We start from the raw sequence: 17,743 nt of genomic DNA, 5'->3' as shown, positions 1-17,743 counted from the left end.
GTCATAGGAAGAAGATAAATGATTCAAATGTAACTGTAAGCAGAATGATGCTCAGGAAAATTAACACCATTGGGATTCAAGTACTCAGGCCGAGTTACTTACTACATATCTCTCCCTATTTAAGATGAAAACACTATTCAAATTTATAAAAACTAAGAGCTATTCTACAGTAAATAAATGGTCAAAGGAAATCTAGGCTATTAGTTATTAGTGTGTGGAATAGAGAGATAAGGTGAAGAACTTACAGATTAAGCACATATTGTTCAGAAACTGTTAGCTCTGGCCCTATTGTGCTATGAAATTTGGCTCACGGACTAGGATGGGATCTACTTCTTGAGATTCTAATAAATAATTCTGCTTTCTATGAGTGATTTCTGTAGTAGTCAATTTGGGTAGGTTATTTTGTCCCAAACATAAACTTATCAGATAGACAAAAAGAAGAAAATGAAAAATATTGGAGGACTGATCTGTGGGAAAACAGATACACTAGGGAAATTACTGGTGGAGTTGTGAATTAATTCATCCATTTTGGAAAGCAATTTAGAATTATGCTCAGAAAGTTGCATAATTATCAAGTTTGTTCATACCTGCTGATAGCTATGTAGCTATTATATGTATAAAAATATTCAGTCATGTCTGATTCTTTGTGACCCCATTTGGAATTTTTTTTTTTGGCAAATATAATGGAGTGGTTTGTCCTTTCATTATTTTAGCTCATTCTACAGATGACGCACTGAGGCAAACATGGTTGAGTGATTTGCTCATGGTCACACACACCTGAACTCCTGACACTATCCATTGTGCCATCTAGCTGCTATTGCACCTGTTTCCCCCTACCCCCCTTAGCCAAAAATAAAGGATGCCTTTCTGTTGGAGAATTTCTAAACATATTGTAGCATATAAATATAATGAAATATTACTATGCTATATGAAGAAATAGGACAGTTTCAGAGAAAAATGGAAAGACATTTATGAAATGATGTAGAGTAAGGGGGCAGCACTAATGGAACAATTTATACAATGATAACAATACTATAGACAAAAACAATTTTAAAGGACTTTAGAATTCAGATTAATACAATGATAAACCACAAAGCCAAAAGAATGAAGATAACATTTGCCACTGACTTTCTGGCAGAACTAATGAACTTAAAATACAGAAAGATGTATTTGTGGACGTGGCTAATATGGGAATTTGTTTTGTGAGACTATATAGATTATATATTGAGGGATGTTTTGGGATTTTTTTTTTAATTGTTCAATAGGGGATAATAGAAGACATTTTAATTATATGAAAATATGTTAAAAATGAAAAGTTTTTAAAAAAGATAACATGGTTCTTGCGAAGGAAAGACTAGGTTAATTTTAACTTATGAGTAAAGTTGGATCTTCAAATGAAAGAAAAACCATTCAAAGACCCAAATGTACACAGAAATAGACATACCTCATACCCTGCCAAGTCCAGCAAAGAAAGATCTAGGCCAATTTGGTAATGGCTGTTCAGCAGCTTTAGAGGCAAGGACTTATTTTATGTTTCCTTATAATTGTATGAAGTCCAGCAACTGAAAAGTTTGGGGAGGATGTGGCACAGGATGCAGGGGAGGACAGGGCAGAAAAAGGCCTATGTGGCATGCTGCCTAGGCAAGAGTTAGCATAAGGTGGTAATTAAGGTAAGTGAAGGAGGAATGAGCAATCCTTTGTTGGGAAAGAAAGGTGGAGCCAACCAAAGGTAAAACAAAAGGTCAAGTTGTATTGGTAACAGAGTTTCTTCAGAATGCCAGTGGGTTGAGACAAAGCAGAAAATTGCTTGCAGGAGACCTAGGCCAAGAGGTCGTCAAGAGTCAAAATACAAAGGTCATAAAAGAGATGATTCTGACTTAACTTGTCTCTTCAAAGTTTTTACCTTGGTGGCAACCGAGTTGTATTCTCCTTCCTCAACCCAATGTGCTGGTTTGGTCACATGTCAGATAGGCCATGCCCACTCTGGAATCTACTGTGCTAGTAAGATACTATTCCTCACTTCAGAAATGTTCAAGACCATGACTTGGTGGGACAGAGTTGGTGGATGTCTTTTACTAATTCTAGGGATCCTATCTTCTTTCCTTGGCCCTATACTCATACCTATCTATTAGATGCTGGTAGGGGTACTATTGCAACCATAAGCCCAATTAATCCTGAACTATGACTTTGAGCAATGAAGTTAATTGTAGCTGGTAGAGCACTGGTTTTACTACTTAACTAGCGATTAGGGACCCAATATTCTGGTTTCTAAGAAGGTCTTAAGTAGAAGTTAGGGAATAATAGTCAGATGTACACTCCACGTCTGATGCTCTCAGACTCTATTTATACACAATTTTGGCCACTGGGCTCAAGTTAGCCTGGGTAGCCTTGGTAGTTACTGACTGAAGGAACAGAAGGGAAAAATTTGAATGTAGGGGGAAAAAATTTTGAGAATGGAAATAGCAGTTTATATGTGACATCCTGCTCACTCTTGTTGGAATATTAGCTACTCCTAGAACCCAAACATTTGCCTTTCTCTTCCACACATTTGCATAAACTAATGCTCACACCTAGAAAGCACTGCCTTTTTTTCCTTGCTTCTCTAAAATCTTTCTTCAGATCACAATTCAGGTGTCTAATCCTCCATGAAGCCTTTCCTGTTTCCCTAGTGTTCTTTTCCTACCTCAATTTTGTTTTTACTTCATTGATTTATGTATTTTTTTTCTTCTTTCTGGGAAAATATAAGTTCACTGAGCAGGAACTGTTTCACCTTTGTCTCTGTATTCCCTAGCACAGTGTCTTGCATGCAGACATAATAAATGTTTGTTGAACTGAATCATCCAGCTTTTGGTTGAAGCCCTTCTAATAACGGAAGAATCATTATCTCATGAAGCAGGACTTTTCTGCTTTTGGATAGCTCTAATTAATAGGAAGTGTTTCCTTATATTGAGCTAATATTTATCTCTCTCACTTTTATCTACTGGTCCTAAATTTCCCTTCTGGACCAAGAAGAGCAAATTTATATTACAATTCATCAGGTATTAGAAGAGAGAGATCCCTTCAAATGACATCATTTTAGACCCTCACTAGACTTGATGTCAATTAATGAATACCGTTCTGGTTACTATACAAATATAAGTAATTATTAATAATAACTAACATTTATATAGTGCTTACTATATGCCAGGCACTGTGTTAAGCACTTTACAATTATTATCTCATTTGGTCCTGACAATAACCTAGGGAAATAGGTGATATCATTATCTTTCATTTTACTATGATTTTATCCATGACTAATCATTTCTTACCCCCTCCCCGAAATCACATATCCAGTCAATTGTCATCTTATTGATGACATTTTCATTAACCACTCATTTGGACTATTGTGATAGTCTCTGAATTAGTTTTTCTGCCTTACTGTCTCTCCTTTTTCTAATGCACACCCTACTCAAAAACCAAAGTGAGGTCTCTAAAGTGCAAATATGCCCAGGTCACCCCTGGACTTAAAAAATCTATAGAATAAAATATAAATTCTTTTATTCATAACTTAAAGTCCTTCAAAATCTGGCTCCAGCCTATATTTCCAATCTTAATACACATTATTCACTTTTCTTAGTTCACTCCATGTTCTAGTCCAACTGGCTTACTTACTGTTCCTCAAATACAATATTCCATCTCCTGTCTCTGTGCCCTTCGTATAGGCTGTCTTCGATGTCTGGAATGTACTCCTTCCTCACATCTGCTTCTTAGAATCTTCAGCTTCCTTCAAAGCTCAGCTTGTGCCAACTACTAAATTTTTTTGTCTTGATCCTCCTAGCTGGCCAGTGCCTCCTTCCAAAATTATTCTGTATTTAATAACTTTGTATTTATGTGGTACTCAAATGTATACAGGTTGTTTATCCTGAGAGAATGCAAGTTTAAGGAAAGAAGGAAGAAAATAAACATTTATTAAGTGCCTACTATTTGCCAGACACTGTGCTAAATGCTTTAAAATGTTAATTCATTTAATCCTCATAACCACCTTGGGAGGTAGGTGCTATTATGACTCCCATTTTACAGCTGCCTGAGGACTGAGGCAGAAGTTAAATGACTTGCTCAGAGTCTCACAACTAGTCAGTGTCTGAGACTGGAATGGAAATCAGATCTTCTTGGCTTCTGGCTCATTGCTCCATTAGCTGAACCACCAGCCACTTCTAGCAGATAGTTTTGCTTTTATTATTTGTGTTGCCAAGACCTAGCACAATGCCTGGCATGTAGTAGGCACTTAAATGCTTATTATTTGATTGAAACTTTTGAGACAGATTTCATGGAAGACTATTCTAATCCAACACCTGTGAAGGGGTGTTTAAATTCTGTAATTTCTAACACAAGTGTAGGTGAAGGCTCAAAAAGTACCGTCAAAAACACAGCTATTAATGATTAAGTGATAAAGGACTTATCTAAAAACCCACACAATAGGGGAATACAGGAGACATACAGTTAAGTGTTCAGAAACAAGAGGCTCCCCTACCCCAAAAGCCAAATACTTTGCCCTTAATACCTCAATATCACTATACTTCCCTTTTTCAATATAATTACCTTTGTTAGAGCAATAGAATAAACAAGGGAAGAGAATAGGAATGGAAAAGGGAATAAGCATTTATCAAGCATCTACTATGTGCTAAACACTCAGCACTTTACAAATATGATCTCATTTGATAATGGGCTCACCTAACAGTATTAGTTTAAGGGGGTTGTTTCTGAGGGTCAGCAATCTTAGTGTGTAAGAGACAGGCTGGCATAGTTCTCAAGTCAGCTGTCACAATTTAACTGTCTTAACTTCCTTCGTTTGGTAATAAGTGGCTTTTATAGAAGCAGAGGTTCTTCGACTAAAATTCTACTCCAATATCTTACCATAATGTATAAGTGTCCAGAATTCTTAAAGGCTGTATCTGTAGTGTAAGAGTCTGACAGATCCTTCTCAAATGGAAAAGGCTTTGATACAAACCTCATAAAAAGACTATGGCTATTATCCAAAGATGAGGCTAAATATCAAAAGATTCATTACTGAAGAGTTAGCCACTAGTGATTTAAATTTTTTATTTTAACTCATGATGGCCATCTGGAAGTAAAGAATGCTGTATCAAATAAATCAGACATAAAGCAGAGATGATTAAATTAACCTTTTAGAAGTATGGGTCAAAACTGGCTAGCAATGCTTATTTTTCTGACATATTCAAAGTGTAATTGAATTGAGTCTTTTGAGCAGGGTGGAAGTGACTATGTGATGAGACTCTTGAGGGTTAAGTGGTAAGCTATTGTATATCAACTCTTGGAAATGCTATGTAGTAATGGCCAACAACTCTTATAATAAAAGCGTGGGTTGAGATAGTTATGGTGGTTCAATCAGGTGCCAGGAAAATTAGCTCATATGCACCCACTAATTTTGTAAATTAACAGATAATATTAATCAGTAATAGATTAAACAGATTTTTTAGTAGAGTTCCTAGCACAAAGTAGACACTTAATAAATCCTTTCTTCAATTTGATGACTATCTAATGGTTTTTTAAATATAACCCTAAATGTATAAATTCTCCTTTTCCAAGTCCCATTTGAGCTTGGAAAATAACCAAGAGAAAATATTCCAGTCTATACAAAAATTATTCCTTCTTTAAGATATAGGTTCTAGAAAACTAGAAACTATAGGCAAAATGTTTTCAGAAATTTGTCAATGCATTCTCATGTAAAAGCAAAATGAGCCAAATGATTAAAAAGGTAACATGCATTCAATAAACATCCAATGACCTTGCTTATATATCAATGGATTAATGACCTAAAGGATAAATAGTTATTACCTCTAGTGACACAGATAGAAATCCGTCAATGCCTTCTCATTCTGAGTAACTCTTTTCCATGTCCTCCCCAATATCCTTCATAGGGGGACCACTGAATAGGCTGAAAGTCTTATTCTGTTATCTGGACACCAATGTAGCATTCAGTCAGATTCTGTTAACCTTTTTATTCTTTCTATATGCTTGCCCCACCAATATTTCCAATTATACACTTCTTGGATGAAATTTTTTTTAAATACTCTAAAAATTTTTATTGAGAGAATTTGTGGTTACAGTGCTTAATTTCATCTAGTACCTCTCTCCCTTCACTAGACCCATTCCATATATGACAAAATTTTGTAAAGGGAAAAAAAAAGGAGAGAAAAACCCTCTAAACAATACTGAAACAACAGATGGGGGTGTGTGTGTGTTTTCTTACTCAATTTCTAACTTTTGTTTTATTGGATTATTTAATCCATTCACACGTAAAATTCTGAGTTAGGTTTATATTTCTATCCTTGTTTTTAATAAGGTTTTTGTTTTTTTTTTTTTTTCCCCTGAACTGGGATTTTTCTAAAAAATCCAGGCTCTTTAAAGATATTATTGCTTAAGTTATTTTTGCTTATTATTAGATATTAATAGATATTAAAGAAAAGAAACCCTATTTTTACAGGTTGGCTTCCCTTCACCCTTAAATGCCTCTCTCCATTACCAAGTGATAATTGGTCAAAGGATATGAACAGGCAATTCTTGGATGAGGTCTTTTATGCCATTATTTTGCATGTTAGTTCCTCTTTGATAATATGCTCCAGTCTATTTATGGTCACCATACATCCCAATGTCCCTTGGCACTGAAATTTTGTATTTTCAGAATCAAGTGATATTCTGTCATGCAAAAATGCATAGCATCTCCAGAAGATCATCGAAATGATTACTATAATTGTGAGAATTTTTGAAAGATAATATCTCATTGAAAGCACTATGAATGTAATATGATCACTGTTTAAAGTCATGTCAGAAAGACTGTAGTGTGAAGAAGAGATTAGCCACAGAGCAAAGAATACAAGTGACAGTGAAAAGGTTTCAGCTCAATATAAGCAAAAAATTCCTAACAATCAAAATTATACAATACTGGAATGGGTTATACTGTGTGACAGTGAATTTCCTGTCACTAGAGGTCAACAAGAAGAGATTGGACAACCACTTGTTGAAAATGTTATTGTTGATTCATGCTTCCAGAAGAGATTAGAATAGCTCATATCGGAAGTCCCTACCAACTTTAAATATTCTGTGATTTCCATTTTAAAACGACAGTATAATGACTGACACTCACCCTATGATTCCCTAATACATAGAATATATGACCCAGGAGGACAAGGGAACAAGCTGTTAACCGGTTCAAATCTTCTGCATTTGACATTTTCAGAGTTTCACGTAAAAATCGCCTACAAAAGTAAAAACAGGAGAAAAGATAAAACCATCTTAAAATATAACATCTTATGGAGAAGACAGAAAAATGGGCCTACAATCATTTGTAAACAAAAGCCATAAGATTAACTTTGATCTACAACATTAATACTGACAAATTAAGTGAGGTAAATTCAGCAATTATAAATCAAATCCACTTGTCAATCTTGATGACATACAGAATCAGAAAACTATAGTTTTCTTTTTGTAAAGACAGGATGGTTAATTAGGCTATTAATGGATAAAAGTAGCTGACATTTATATAGCACTTACTATGTGCCAAGAATTGTGTTAAGTACTTTACAATTTTATCTCATTTGATCCTCAAAACGACCCTAGGGAGTAGATGCTACTATTAATACCATTTTACACATTAGAAAATGGAGGCAAACAAGTTAAATGACTTGCTCAGAGTCACACAGTAACTCAGGCCAAATTTGAACTCAGGACTTCCTGACTGCAGGCCTAGTACTCTGAGATGAGGTCTAGTATAATTTCTTACCTAATGCAACCATCATTTTTACAATGTCCTCAACAGATGTTCCTAGACTCAACTTCTACTTGAATAATTTGAGTGCTAGTAAGTTTACATTGTCATAAAGGCTTCCTTTTATAGATTGCTCTAACTTAGAGCCCCATATAACAGAGCAAAATCTCTTATATGTAAATAAAAGTATTATTTGTTTTTAATAGGTGAGCAAGCTTGAGCAAGCTGAAGCTCAGAGATATTAAACAACTTCCTCAAGATCACAGAGCTTGTAATATAGCAGGGTCAAATCTAGGATGTCTGCCTCAAACTCCAGGGCTCTTTACACTATATATCTGCCTTCAAAAAAACCATCTAAAAAGCACTTCTAGTAAACTCCTCTTTTGTCTCATACTGTTGTATGTTTATTTTAGTAATCTAGATCAAAGTCTGTGCCAGTTAAACAACTTTACACTTATTACAAGTGACAAATTTGCTTTTGTCAGCTTTCTAATTTTTGTCTTTGTATATATCATTGCCCTGATATGATCCTCATTCCCCAACAAAAAACAAAAACCACTGTCAAAGACTTGCATCAAGATTTTCTTGATGGATCTCTGCTTATCCCAGTTTTCCAAACAGCTTAGAGGAAATGTAATTGGTCATGTATAAGAGACCTATTTCTTTTCTTCGTGTTTATTCTATGTTCCTGCTGATCCTTTCCCTATTACCTCAACTCCTTCAATGAATTGTTAACTCCTACACAAAACAGAATCAGCTGTGAAAAGAAATAGACTGGGTCTCTGGTCTCAATTAGTGAATAAAAATTATAGTGGATATTGATATTTTATTATAAAGTCTTTCTTGCTCATTAAGCTCACTTTTTTTTTTGGCTGAGTCAAGTGTCTGAGATTAGATTTGAACTCAGGTCCTCCTGACTTGGGGGGAGGAGGGGGGGTTCTCTCCACTGTGCCACCTGGCTGCCCCCTTAACTCACATTCTTATAACAACTATATGAGGTAGGTGGTACAGGAATTATCAACTTTTATTCATAAACTAGGAAATTGAGGATAGAAAAGGCCAAATGCCTTGGTTAAGGTTAAAAGGTGAATTAATGTCAAAGCAGCAATTCAACTTCTTATAATCTCTGAGCTTCAAAATAGGATACTATGCAAATTTAATATTTTGGTAACTACTTTACTTCACTCTCCCCATACTATCTATTACATTGCTATGCCCACAAAAGAGGTAAACAACTTCTATTAACTTGATAAATTAACACTGGGAAAATCTTGAAAGGGAGATGGGAATGATTTCTGTCTGAATATCAGAAGGACTATATTTTGGAAGGAGTAGTTTAGGACCAATCTAAAGAAGAACTCTTAATAACCAGAGCTGTCCAACAATAGGAGGGATTAATTGCTGATCAGACATTTAGAACAAGATGTTCTATAGGTACCTCAAAATCAACCTATTCAAAACAGAACTTACTATGTCTAGATTCAAACCTAACCATTCCCCCCCCCCCCCAATTTCTCCTTTAGTACTAAAGGCATAAAGGCATATACAGCCATCTTTCCAGTCACCTAGCTCTGAAACCTTACTTATATCCTCTTTTCTGCACTCAGTTTATGCATCAATTACCAATTGTTGTTTCTACCTTTATAATAATTCTTATATATGAACCTTCAACAGTCACACAGCCACCACTTCAGTAGCCTCCAAATCTGATCTCCTTGTGTTAAATCATTCTTCATATCAATCCATTCTCCCCATACCTGACCACGCTATTTTCCTAAAGTATATATCTGCTCATACCATTCCCCTACTAAATAAATTCCAGTAGTACCCTATTATCTCTAAATTCTTGTTTGGCATTTGAAGTTTTTCACAACTTGACTTCTTTCAACTTTTCTAGTCTTCTTCAATTAACCAATCAATTAGCACTTATTAAGTGCCTATATTTCAGACAATATTAGACAATTATTTTATATTATTAGACAATAGGTATATTATATTAGGTTATATTATAGGTTATTATTATTATTATTATTATTATTATTATTATATTATTATATTAGGTTATATTAGGTTAGGCAATGGGTATATAAACAATTCATTTTTCTCAAGGAGCACATATTTAATCAAGGGAGACAATAAATACATGTATAAGTGTGCCCAGAATAAATATAAAGGGAATAAACATGAAGTAGTAATTTGGGGTGGGGAGGGGAGAAGAATCAGGAAAGGTTTCATGGAGAAAGTGGTCCTCGAATTGCTTCTTGAAGGAAGACAGTAATTCTGTGAAGTGGAGGTGAAGAAGACTTACATTCTAAGGGTAGGGATGACAGCCAGCAAGCACAAAAAGCACAGAGATGAGAGGAGTGCTGTGTGTGAGGAAGAGAAAGGCAGTTAAGGTTGGTTAGATTTAAAAGTGTGCCAAGAGGAATGGTGCATGAGGCTAAGAAGATAGGTGAGAACTAGGCTGTGAAGGCTTTTAAAAGTTAAAGAGTAGATTTTATATTTGATCCAAGAGACAACAGGAAGCAACTGGAAGTTTAAGATTTGGGGAATGACATGATGAATGTAGGAAATCACTTTGGCAGCTGTAGCTGAACTGAAGTACAGAGAAATTTGAGGGAAAAAGGCCAATTAGGAGTCTATTGTAATAATTCAGGCAAGAAGTAGCGAGAGCTGGTGGCTATGTGAGTAGAGAACATGGATCACATATGAAAGATAGTTGTGGAGATAGAAATAGTAAAATTTGGCAATTGAATGGATTCATGGGAGGAAGGAAGGGAAAGGAATCAAGGACGTCAGGATGTCAAACAGGACCCCGAAATACATAACCAAAATACTACGGTTTTTGAAGAAAGGTAATGATTTCTGTTTTGAACATGCTTCCAAGATGCATACAAGATAGCAACTTTGAAATGTCCAAAAAATTGCTAGGAAATGTGGGACTAAATTTCAGGGGGAAAACAGAGACTGGATGTATAATTTGTGAATTATCTATATAGAGATGATAAGTTAATTCAAGGGAGTTAATGAATTCTCAGAAAGACAAAAGTGTAAAACCAGAAAAGGACCTACGGGCTCTGTGCTTTGAGGCATAACTACAGATAGGTAGTATAATGATGATAAATCAGCAAAAAAAACTGAGAAGGAACAGTCAGACAAACAAGAGAAACTCAAGAAAAGAAGGTGAACAACAGTGTCAAGTACATCAAAAAAGGCAACAGAAAGAAAAAGGACCATTATATTTGGAAGTTAAAATGTCCCTTGTCACTTTGGAGTAAGCAATTTCAACTGAGTGATGAAGTATAAACACTTACATCTTACAAGCATAACATCTTACACACCAACTCTTTTTGGTGTGCTATATGGTCTAGTTCAGGGCTTTTTAAACTTTTTCTACTTCAGACCCTTTTAGCTTGAGAAATTTTTACATGGTTCCAGGTATACATGTACATAAAATAGGTATGCAAATCAAACATTTACTGATAATAAATCATAATTTTGCAATCCCACATTAGTTATGAAACCCTATATGGGGTTGTGACTATAGTTTAAGAAACTGGGGTTTACTCATACAGGTCTACTTGAGGTTTCCATACCTTTGCATTTGTTGATTCCTAATACTAGAACACTCCCTCTCTCTCCAACTATACCTCCTGATATTTATGGATTCCTTGAAGACTAAGGTCTAGTGCCAATTTCTAATGGAGGCCTGTCCTAAGCTCTCTAGTTGCCAGTGCACTCCCATCCAAGATTACCTGTAGATGAGCCTTGTGTACATCTATAAATGTACATGCTACTTTCTGCACTATATCATCACTATAAAATGGAAACTTTGTGATGACAGAGACTATTTTTTTCCCCTTTGGAGCTTGAGTGCTTAGTATAGCATCTGGCATCTGAAACTTTATATTAAGATTTGCTGAATAATATGGGAGATAATGAGCCTCCTAGCACTGGAAGCGTTCAAGCAAAGAGTAGAAGACAACTTATTGGGTATTCTTGCTTTAAATATGGAGAAGGTTTTATTAGATGAAATCTAAGATTCCTTCCAGTTCTATCCAGATTCTATGATGATGTTTTTTCCGAGAAACTGCCAAATTCCCCACCCCTCCTTTTTTTACAAAAAGTACATCACCTTGTTAAACTATAGCAACTATCAGGGAAAATTTGAATGTGAAAGAAAAGTAGGGCATTTATCTTTCCCTTTTATTTTAATCAATGGGGGAAAGAATCATTTAGTTCTATCTAATAAAGACTCAGATTTCTGGGATTCCACATCACCTTCAAAGGAGCCCTTTGGAGATAGAAATGATTTCATACTCACTTTGCTTCATTGTATCTTCCCTGAAAGAAAGAGAAGAGTCCTCGGATGTAGAAAGCAGCAGCCCTCAGGCAGTGAGAACTGTAGGGAAGGCAAAAAACTGAACTCATTTTGGGATCATAGTTAATTGTTGTGCTTCTTTTTCTCAATATACTGCATAAAATACAAATTTCTTTTCCTGGCATTCAAAACTCTACCTAGTCTGGGAGCTCTCTACCATTCCATTCCAGGTTTCTTTTCTTTCTTTCTTTTTTTTCCCCAAGTTTATTTTCAACTCTTTGCTCCTTTTATACAATCTTCAACTAAGCAGGACTAATTGACCATGTTCCACTCGCGCCTTAATCTACTCCATCAGTTTATAATATTCATATTGTTCTCAGGAAATGTAATATTCTTTACTCTTCTAACTGCATTTCTATCTATATTTCAAGGCTCAGCTCAACTGTCACTTCTACCATTAAGCCATCCTCGATTCCTTCATTTGGGAACTAACTTCCCCCCTCAATCTTCACAAAACAATAAACCTGTATCGAATTGAGGGTCACATCTCCCATTAGTTCCAGGGGTATAGGGACCATGGCTTATTTAAACTTTTCAATTCCCTCCAGTATGAACACATAGATCCAAACAGAGAAGGAGCTTAACAAATATCTGTGTAATGAAATGGAATTTTGTTATGCAAAGCAACTTTGAAAGTAAATAGCAAATCCTTCTCATGTTTCTGTAGACAAGTGGTCTACTGTAAAATTTAGCAAAAGATTAAATTTTTTCCCCTCAACTTTTGCAATATTTTTTTCCCAAACAGTACTTTGGGAGCCATTAGAAAAATAATTAGTTGCATTTACAAGAAAATGGCAACATTCATCCTACTAAACTACTCTGAAATCAAGTAAGCCTGTTGGGATCTTTTATGTGTTTGATTGCTTGCCTCAAAAGCATGTTATAAAAAAGCCCTCAGAACATTCAATTTGTATCTAGAATTATTACCTTACAGGAAAGTTGTGGTCTGGATTTATCCTTTCCAATAAATTGTACAGCTGGAAGTAAAAATCAGAAACATCATTAAAATCTACAGCAGTAGTTTCCATTATGGTCCTACTGGTATTCCTCCCTCTCAACGGATTTTCTCAGTATGATTGACAATGTGGTGCTATCATGCCATGGCTATCTCTTGACTGCTTCTGACTCTACATAACCAAATAATCTAATGGAAGATGTGAGATGCAAATAGGGTCTGGCCGAGCAACAAGGTCTGTGGTCACATTGGACCACAGGCTAAGCTGCTATTTGTATTTTCTTCTTTATAGTCATTCTATTGTCCTGGTAATCATATTTTCAGAATACAATTTTAGTAATGATTAAAATTCATCAGATGCACAGGGGAGACTAAGTTATACCTTTGGGTCTAGAAAAATAGCATGACCTTCCCATAGGTTGGGAATGTTCTATTATGATATGGATATTGAAATAATGGGTATAAATTCTTTGGTTTTTTGTTTTGCTATAAAATACCTTCTCAGCAATTAGGAGAATTTATCAAAGTCCTTGCAAATTCTATGGACTCTAGAAATTCTTCCTTGAATTTTTGTATCTCCTCCTCTATTGTAGTCTTTTGTATCGGTGTCTTATTCCACCACTAGATTAAAAAGCTCTAGAAAGCAGGCCCTATGCCTTTTTTCCCTTCGTATTTCTCAAGAAGTGTGGTTACTGCACAGAGAAGCCCTTTGATACTGATTTAGCAAATGAAAATATTTTTAAATTTTGATATACTGTGGTTATTTTTATAGCAGACATTATTTTGAAAATTAAAACTCAAAAATCCAAAGTAGAAGTTTTCTTTTTTTGTGTTTCTATCAATAAAGCTTTTACTAAACAACCAATTCTTTTCCCTGGTACAGTATATCTGTGGATATCTCATTACTATTTCTTATAGAAAGATAGAGGATGCTGGGATATAAAGACAAAAGAAAAAAAGTTCAAATATGCAAAGTAATGAACAATCAGAAAGAAAAGTATCACTGAAAATTACAAGAAAGTTTGTTTTTTTTAACCACATCTATTATTTCATCAGTGGACGAAGTTCCTGGTGAAGAATTCCTTCTACCAATGCCGACAGGAATGTGCTCAAGTTAAATGGGGCACTGAAAAGTTAAGTGACATACATATCCAGTGTCATATACACAGCTTGTATATTCCAGGAGCAGGACTTGAACTCAGGTCTTCCTAACTCTAATGTTGGCTTTTTACACTAGTCTGCCTTTGTTGTTTTTCTTTCTCAAAAAAGATAGTTTTCAACATTCAGTTTTGTAAAACTTCGTGTTCCAAATTTTTCTCCCTCCTTTCTTTACCTCCTCCTTTCCCAATATAGAATCTGGTATCTGATAGAAGTTAAATACTTTATGCTCTGTCTTAAAATGTTATGTACTCCTAGGCAGAAATAAGTAGAATGGTTCCCTATTTTCAATAGGATCAAGTTTAAACTCTTGGCATTCAAAGTCTAGCTTACAAGGTCTCTCACTAGTGGGCCTTAAAACAATGTGTTCTTATTTTCCCTGACTAACTTGCCCATTTGAGAAGTATTTGGTCCTCTAAACTAGTAGATCCTCTATTCCTTGAGCGATACTAGTACTTCCTACTTTTGGAATGCTTTAGAATTTACAAAGTGCTTTCCTTACAATGCTGAGAATTGGCAAGGCAGGCAAAATTATTTTTATTTTTAAAAATGAGGATCTGTTCGTGGTCATGGATATTTTGGTGTTCTGATTCCAACGCCATAACTAGAATACTCTTGGTTGTTTCTGTCTTCTCCAGTTTTGCCCATCATCTGAGGGTCTTTTTCATGAAGTTTTTTCTGACTATTCTCATTCACTATGAACTATCTTTTCTCTAAATCTGTGGGATGATGCTTTTGGTCAATGCATCTTACCTAATACATAAGCATGTAATGCTTTGTATAGAGCTTATTTTCTTATTTTCCCAAGTAGCTTCTAAAATTCTTTAAGAAAAGGACTATAATAATGTATTTCTCAATCCCCATCTCATACAGTACATTATTATAGAGTAGACTCTCAAAAGTGCTGAAATTACTCAATGAAGTCATTGACTAATTCCGATTTGATTTTTATATTCAATTTAAACATAACTAAGGAAATATATTTGCTACATAAAGTGATATGCCTAAAATATAGAGCAATGATACACCTTCACATGATTTACCAAAATAATTTCCCAACCACTATCTTGTACAGATTCTCACAACCATCCTAAGGCAGAGAGAATTATTCCTATTTTAAAAACGAGGGAACCGAGACTCAGAGAAATAAAATGACTGACGTTTTTCAAAAAGAACAGAGTAGGCAAAAGAGGGGAAAGGAGAGAATGTCCTTTTATATTAAGAAGACATAAGAGGAAAATGAGGAAGAAAAAGAGAACATTTGGTTGAAAATCCATAGGAACATAAACAGAAGCAATAGTGATGTTAGGGTATACTACAGACAATTATAGAAAGAGGAAATAAATGAAGAATTTGAGAAATAGTTAACACACCTGGCTGGTAACATGAAATAGTTGTTATGGGGGAATTTCATATATTTGGACTTTTAGCTGGATCACTATCCCTCTGTCACCTAATAATTCTCTGACTTAGCTTAATGATGATTTCATCCTTAAAAGGTAAAGGAACAGATAGTGTAGTTATTTTGCTACTTTGGATTTGATTCTCAGCAATAAGAAAGAACTGGAAATGATGGAGATTCTGCAAGGAAATGAATTCTCTAAGATAACTGAGGAAATATTTACCACATAAAGTGATGTATTTGAAATATAGAATGATAATCAACCTAGAGATAGAGAATAGAGACAGAAAAGCTGGACAGAATCTAACACAGAGTCAAAATCTTAGGTGAGCAGATTTCAAATTTTCTAGGGTAAAGTCAATCAAAGAGAAAAATTCTAATGATTAGGAAAAGAGAAAAAAGGATAAATCATCTATATGAATGCAGAGGAACTTCATTAACTAATTTGAATTAAAAAAATAAAATAAAAGAAATGCCAAGGGGGGGATAATGTTATATTGTGAAAACAAGAAAAAGAATGAACGAACCGAACCTATAGTTTAATATGAGGAAAAGAAAAAATTTGATAGTCTTGTCTTCAAATCCATGAAAATGGGCTCAGATTTACTCTGCTTGGCTCCAATGAGAAACATGAAAATTGGGTAGAAGCTGCAGAGTGGTAAATTTAGACTTAACGTAAGATAAAACTTTCACAAAATTACAGCTATACCAAAATGGAATGAACTAACTTGAGGTCTTCCAGCAAAGGCTGAATGACTATGTGTTAAATGTATGACAAACCGCCCCAAATCCAAGAACCAGATTAAAACGTAACTGGGAAATGCTTAACAAAATACATAAAAATACAACACAACAGATAATAATAATTTGTGGTTTTCCAAGTCAATATGCTGCCAGCAGGGATCCATTTCTATTTGAGTTTGATAGCACTGAGGAAATCCTTATTTAGGTATACTTTATTTATATGCCCTCTAAGGTCCCTTCCAATTAAAATTTTGAGACTGATACTTCCATTTATCCATATTAAATTTAATTGTACCAGCTTCAATTTAACATTGCTAATATGGTTAAATAATTGTTACCCAGCACATTAAGTCTCCAGAATTGATCTTTATTAGCTATTCAAGCCAGTTTTTAACAGATTTGATAAAAAAAATTTCAAGCAATTTGTGGAAATACTAGATAGGCATGAGCCAATAGTGTAGTTAACTGGATTTTAAACTGGAAGAAGAACAACATTTCAAGCCCGAGGGACAGAGAAAAAGCCTGGACCCTAGAGATGTTTGTGTTCCATGTATCTCATGAAAAAAAAATTCCTCACATGGCTCCAAATATCTTCTCTGCCTATTTTCTCAAGACTGGAATTCTCTCTCTCCTCATTTCTCCTTTGAGGCTTCCCTGGCTTACTTCAAGTCTCAACTAAAATCCTGCCTTCTACAGGAAGCCTTTCCTAATCCCTCTTAATTCTAGTACATTCCCCCTATTATTTCCTATTTATTCTGTGTAATTTTTGTTTGTATATTTGCTTGATTGTTTTCTCTTCTGGGGATTGTTATTTTGCCTTTATTTCACCCCAATGCTTAGCACAGTGCTTGAAATGTTCTAGGACTAAATGAATGCTTATCAACTGGTCAAAAATGAAATCATTAATAGTTCCCTTGTAACTCAATTGTCCAGGGCCCCACAGCTATTAAAATATTAGATTTAAATAAAAAAAAAATTTTAATGGTGGCAGGTCTTCTGACTATAAATCTTGTCCCATTTACTACTTGTGTGATTTTGGGTAAAAGACTGTCTCTCTAGATTTCAATTTCTTCATCATTAATTCAAGTCCTGCTACCAATCAGGGACTCAACCTTTTTTTTAGACACTTCTGCCAATCTGGTGAAGCCTATGGATCTCCTTTTCAGAATGATTTTTAAGTGTAAATAATTTAAATTACATATATAATATGCATTATATGATATTAAAAATAATTTTAAAAATACAAAAAAATTTCAAAGGAAATCAATTATGTTGAAATACAGTTATGAAAACCAAATTAATGGACCCTAGGTTAAGAACACCTGGTCTGGATATTTC

The 17,743-nt window shown here is 34.8% G+C and overlaps 1 protein-coding gene across 2 annotated transcripts in view; it reads right to left on the bottom strand.

The window, feature by feature from the left end:
* The window catches only part of MAU2 (MAU2 sister chromatid cohesion factor), a 62,281-nt gene that overhangs the window by 9,948 nt on the left and 34,590 nt on the right, over nucleotides 1-17,743 (bottom strand). Inside the window, exons 14-17 of one of the 2 annotated variants that reach the window (XR_004231227.1) lie at nucleotides 13,074-13,123; nucleotides 12,090-12,167; nucleotides 7,145-7,256; nucleotides 3,652-3,901 (exon numbers count right to left, since the gene is read on the bottom strand). Coding sequence is in view for 1 of the 2 variants with exons in the window: in XM_031947912.1 (XP_031803772.1) it covers nucleotides 7,145-7,256; nucleotides 12,090-12,167; nucleotides 13,074-13,123 (240 nt within the window). In the remaining variant the exon portion in view is untranslated. The remainder of the gene's footprint in view (nucleotides 1-3,651; nucleotides 3,902-7,144; nucleotides 7,257-12,089; nucleotides 12,168-13,073; nucleotides 13,124-17,743) is intronic. The other variant, XM_031947912.1, reaches the window with a different exon arrangement.

The sequence above is a fragment of the Sarcophilus harrisii genome, chromosome 1 (assembly GCF_902635505.1).
Source record: "Sarcophilus harrisii chromosome 1, mSarHar1.11, whole genome shotgun sequence".
NCBI lineage: Eukaryota > Metazoa > Chordata > Mammalia > Dasyuromorphia > Dasyuridae > Sarcophilus > Sarcophilus harrisii.
Note: the sequence above shows the minus strand (reverse complement) of the source record. Positions and strands in the feature narration are given on the sequence as shown.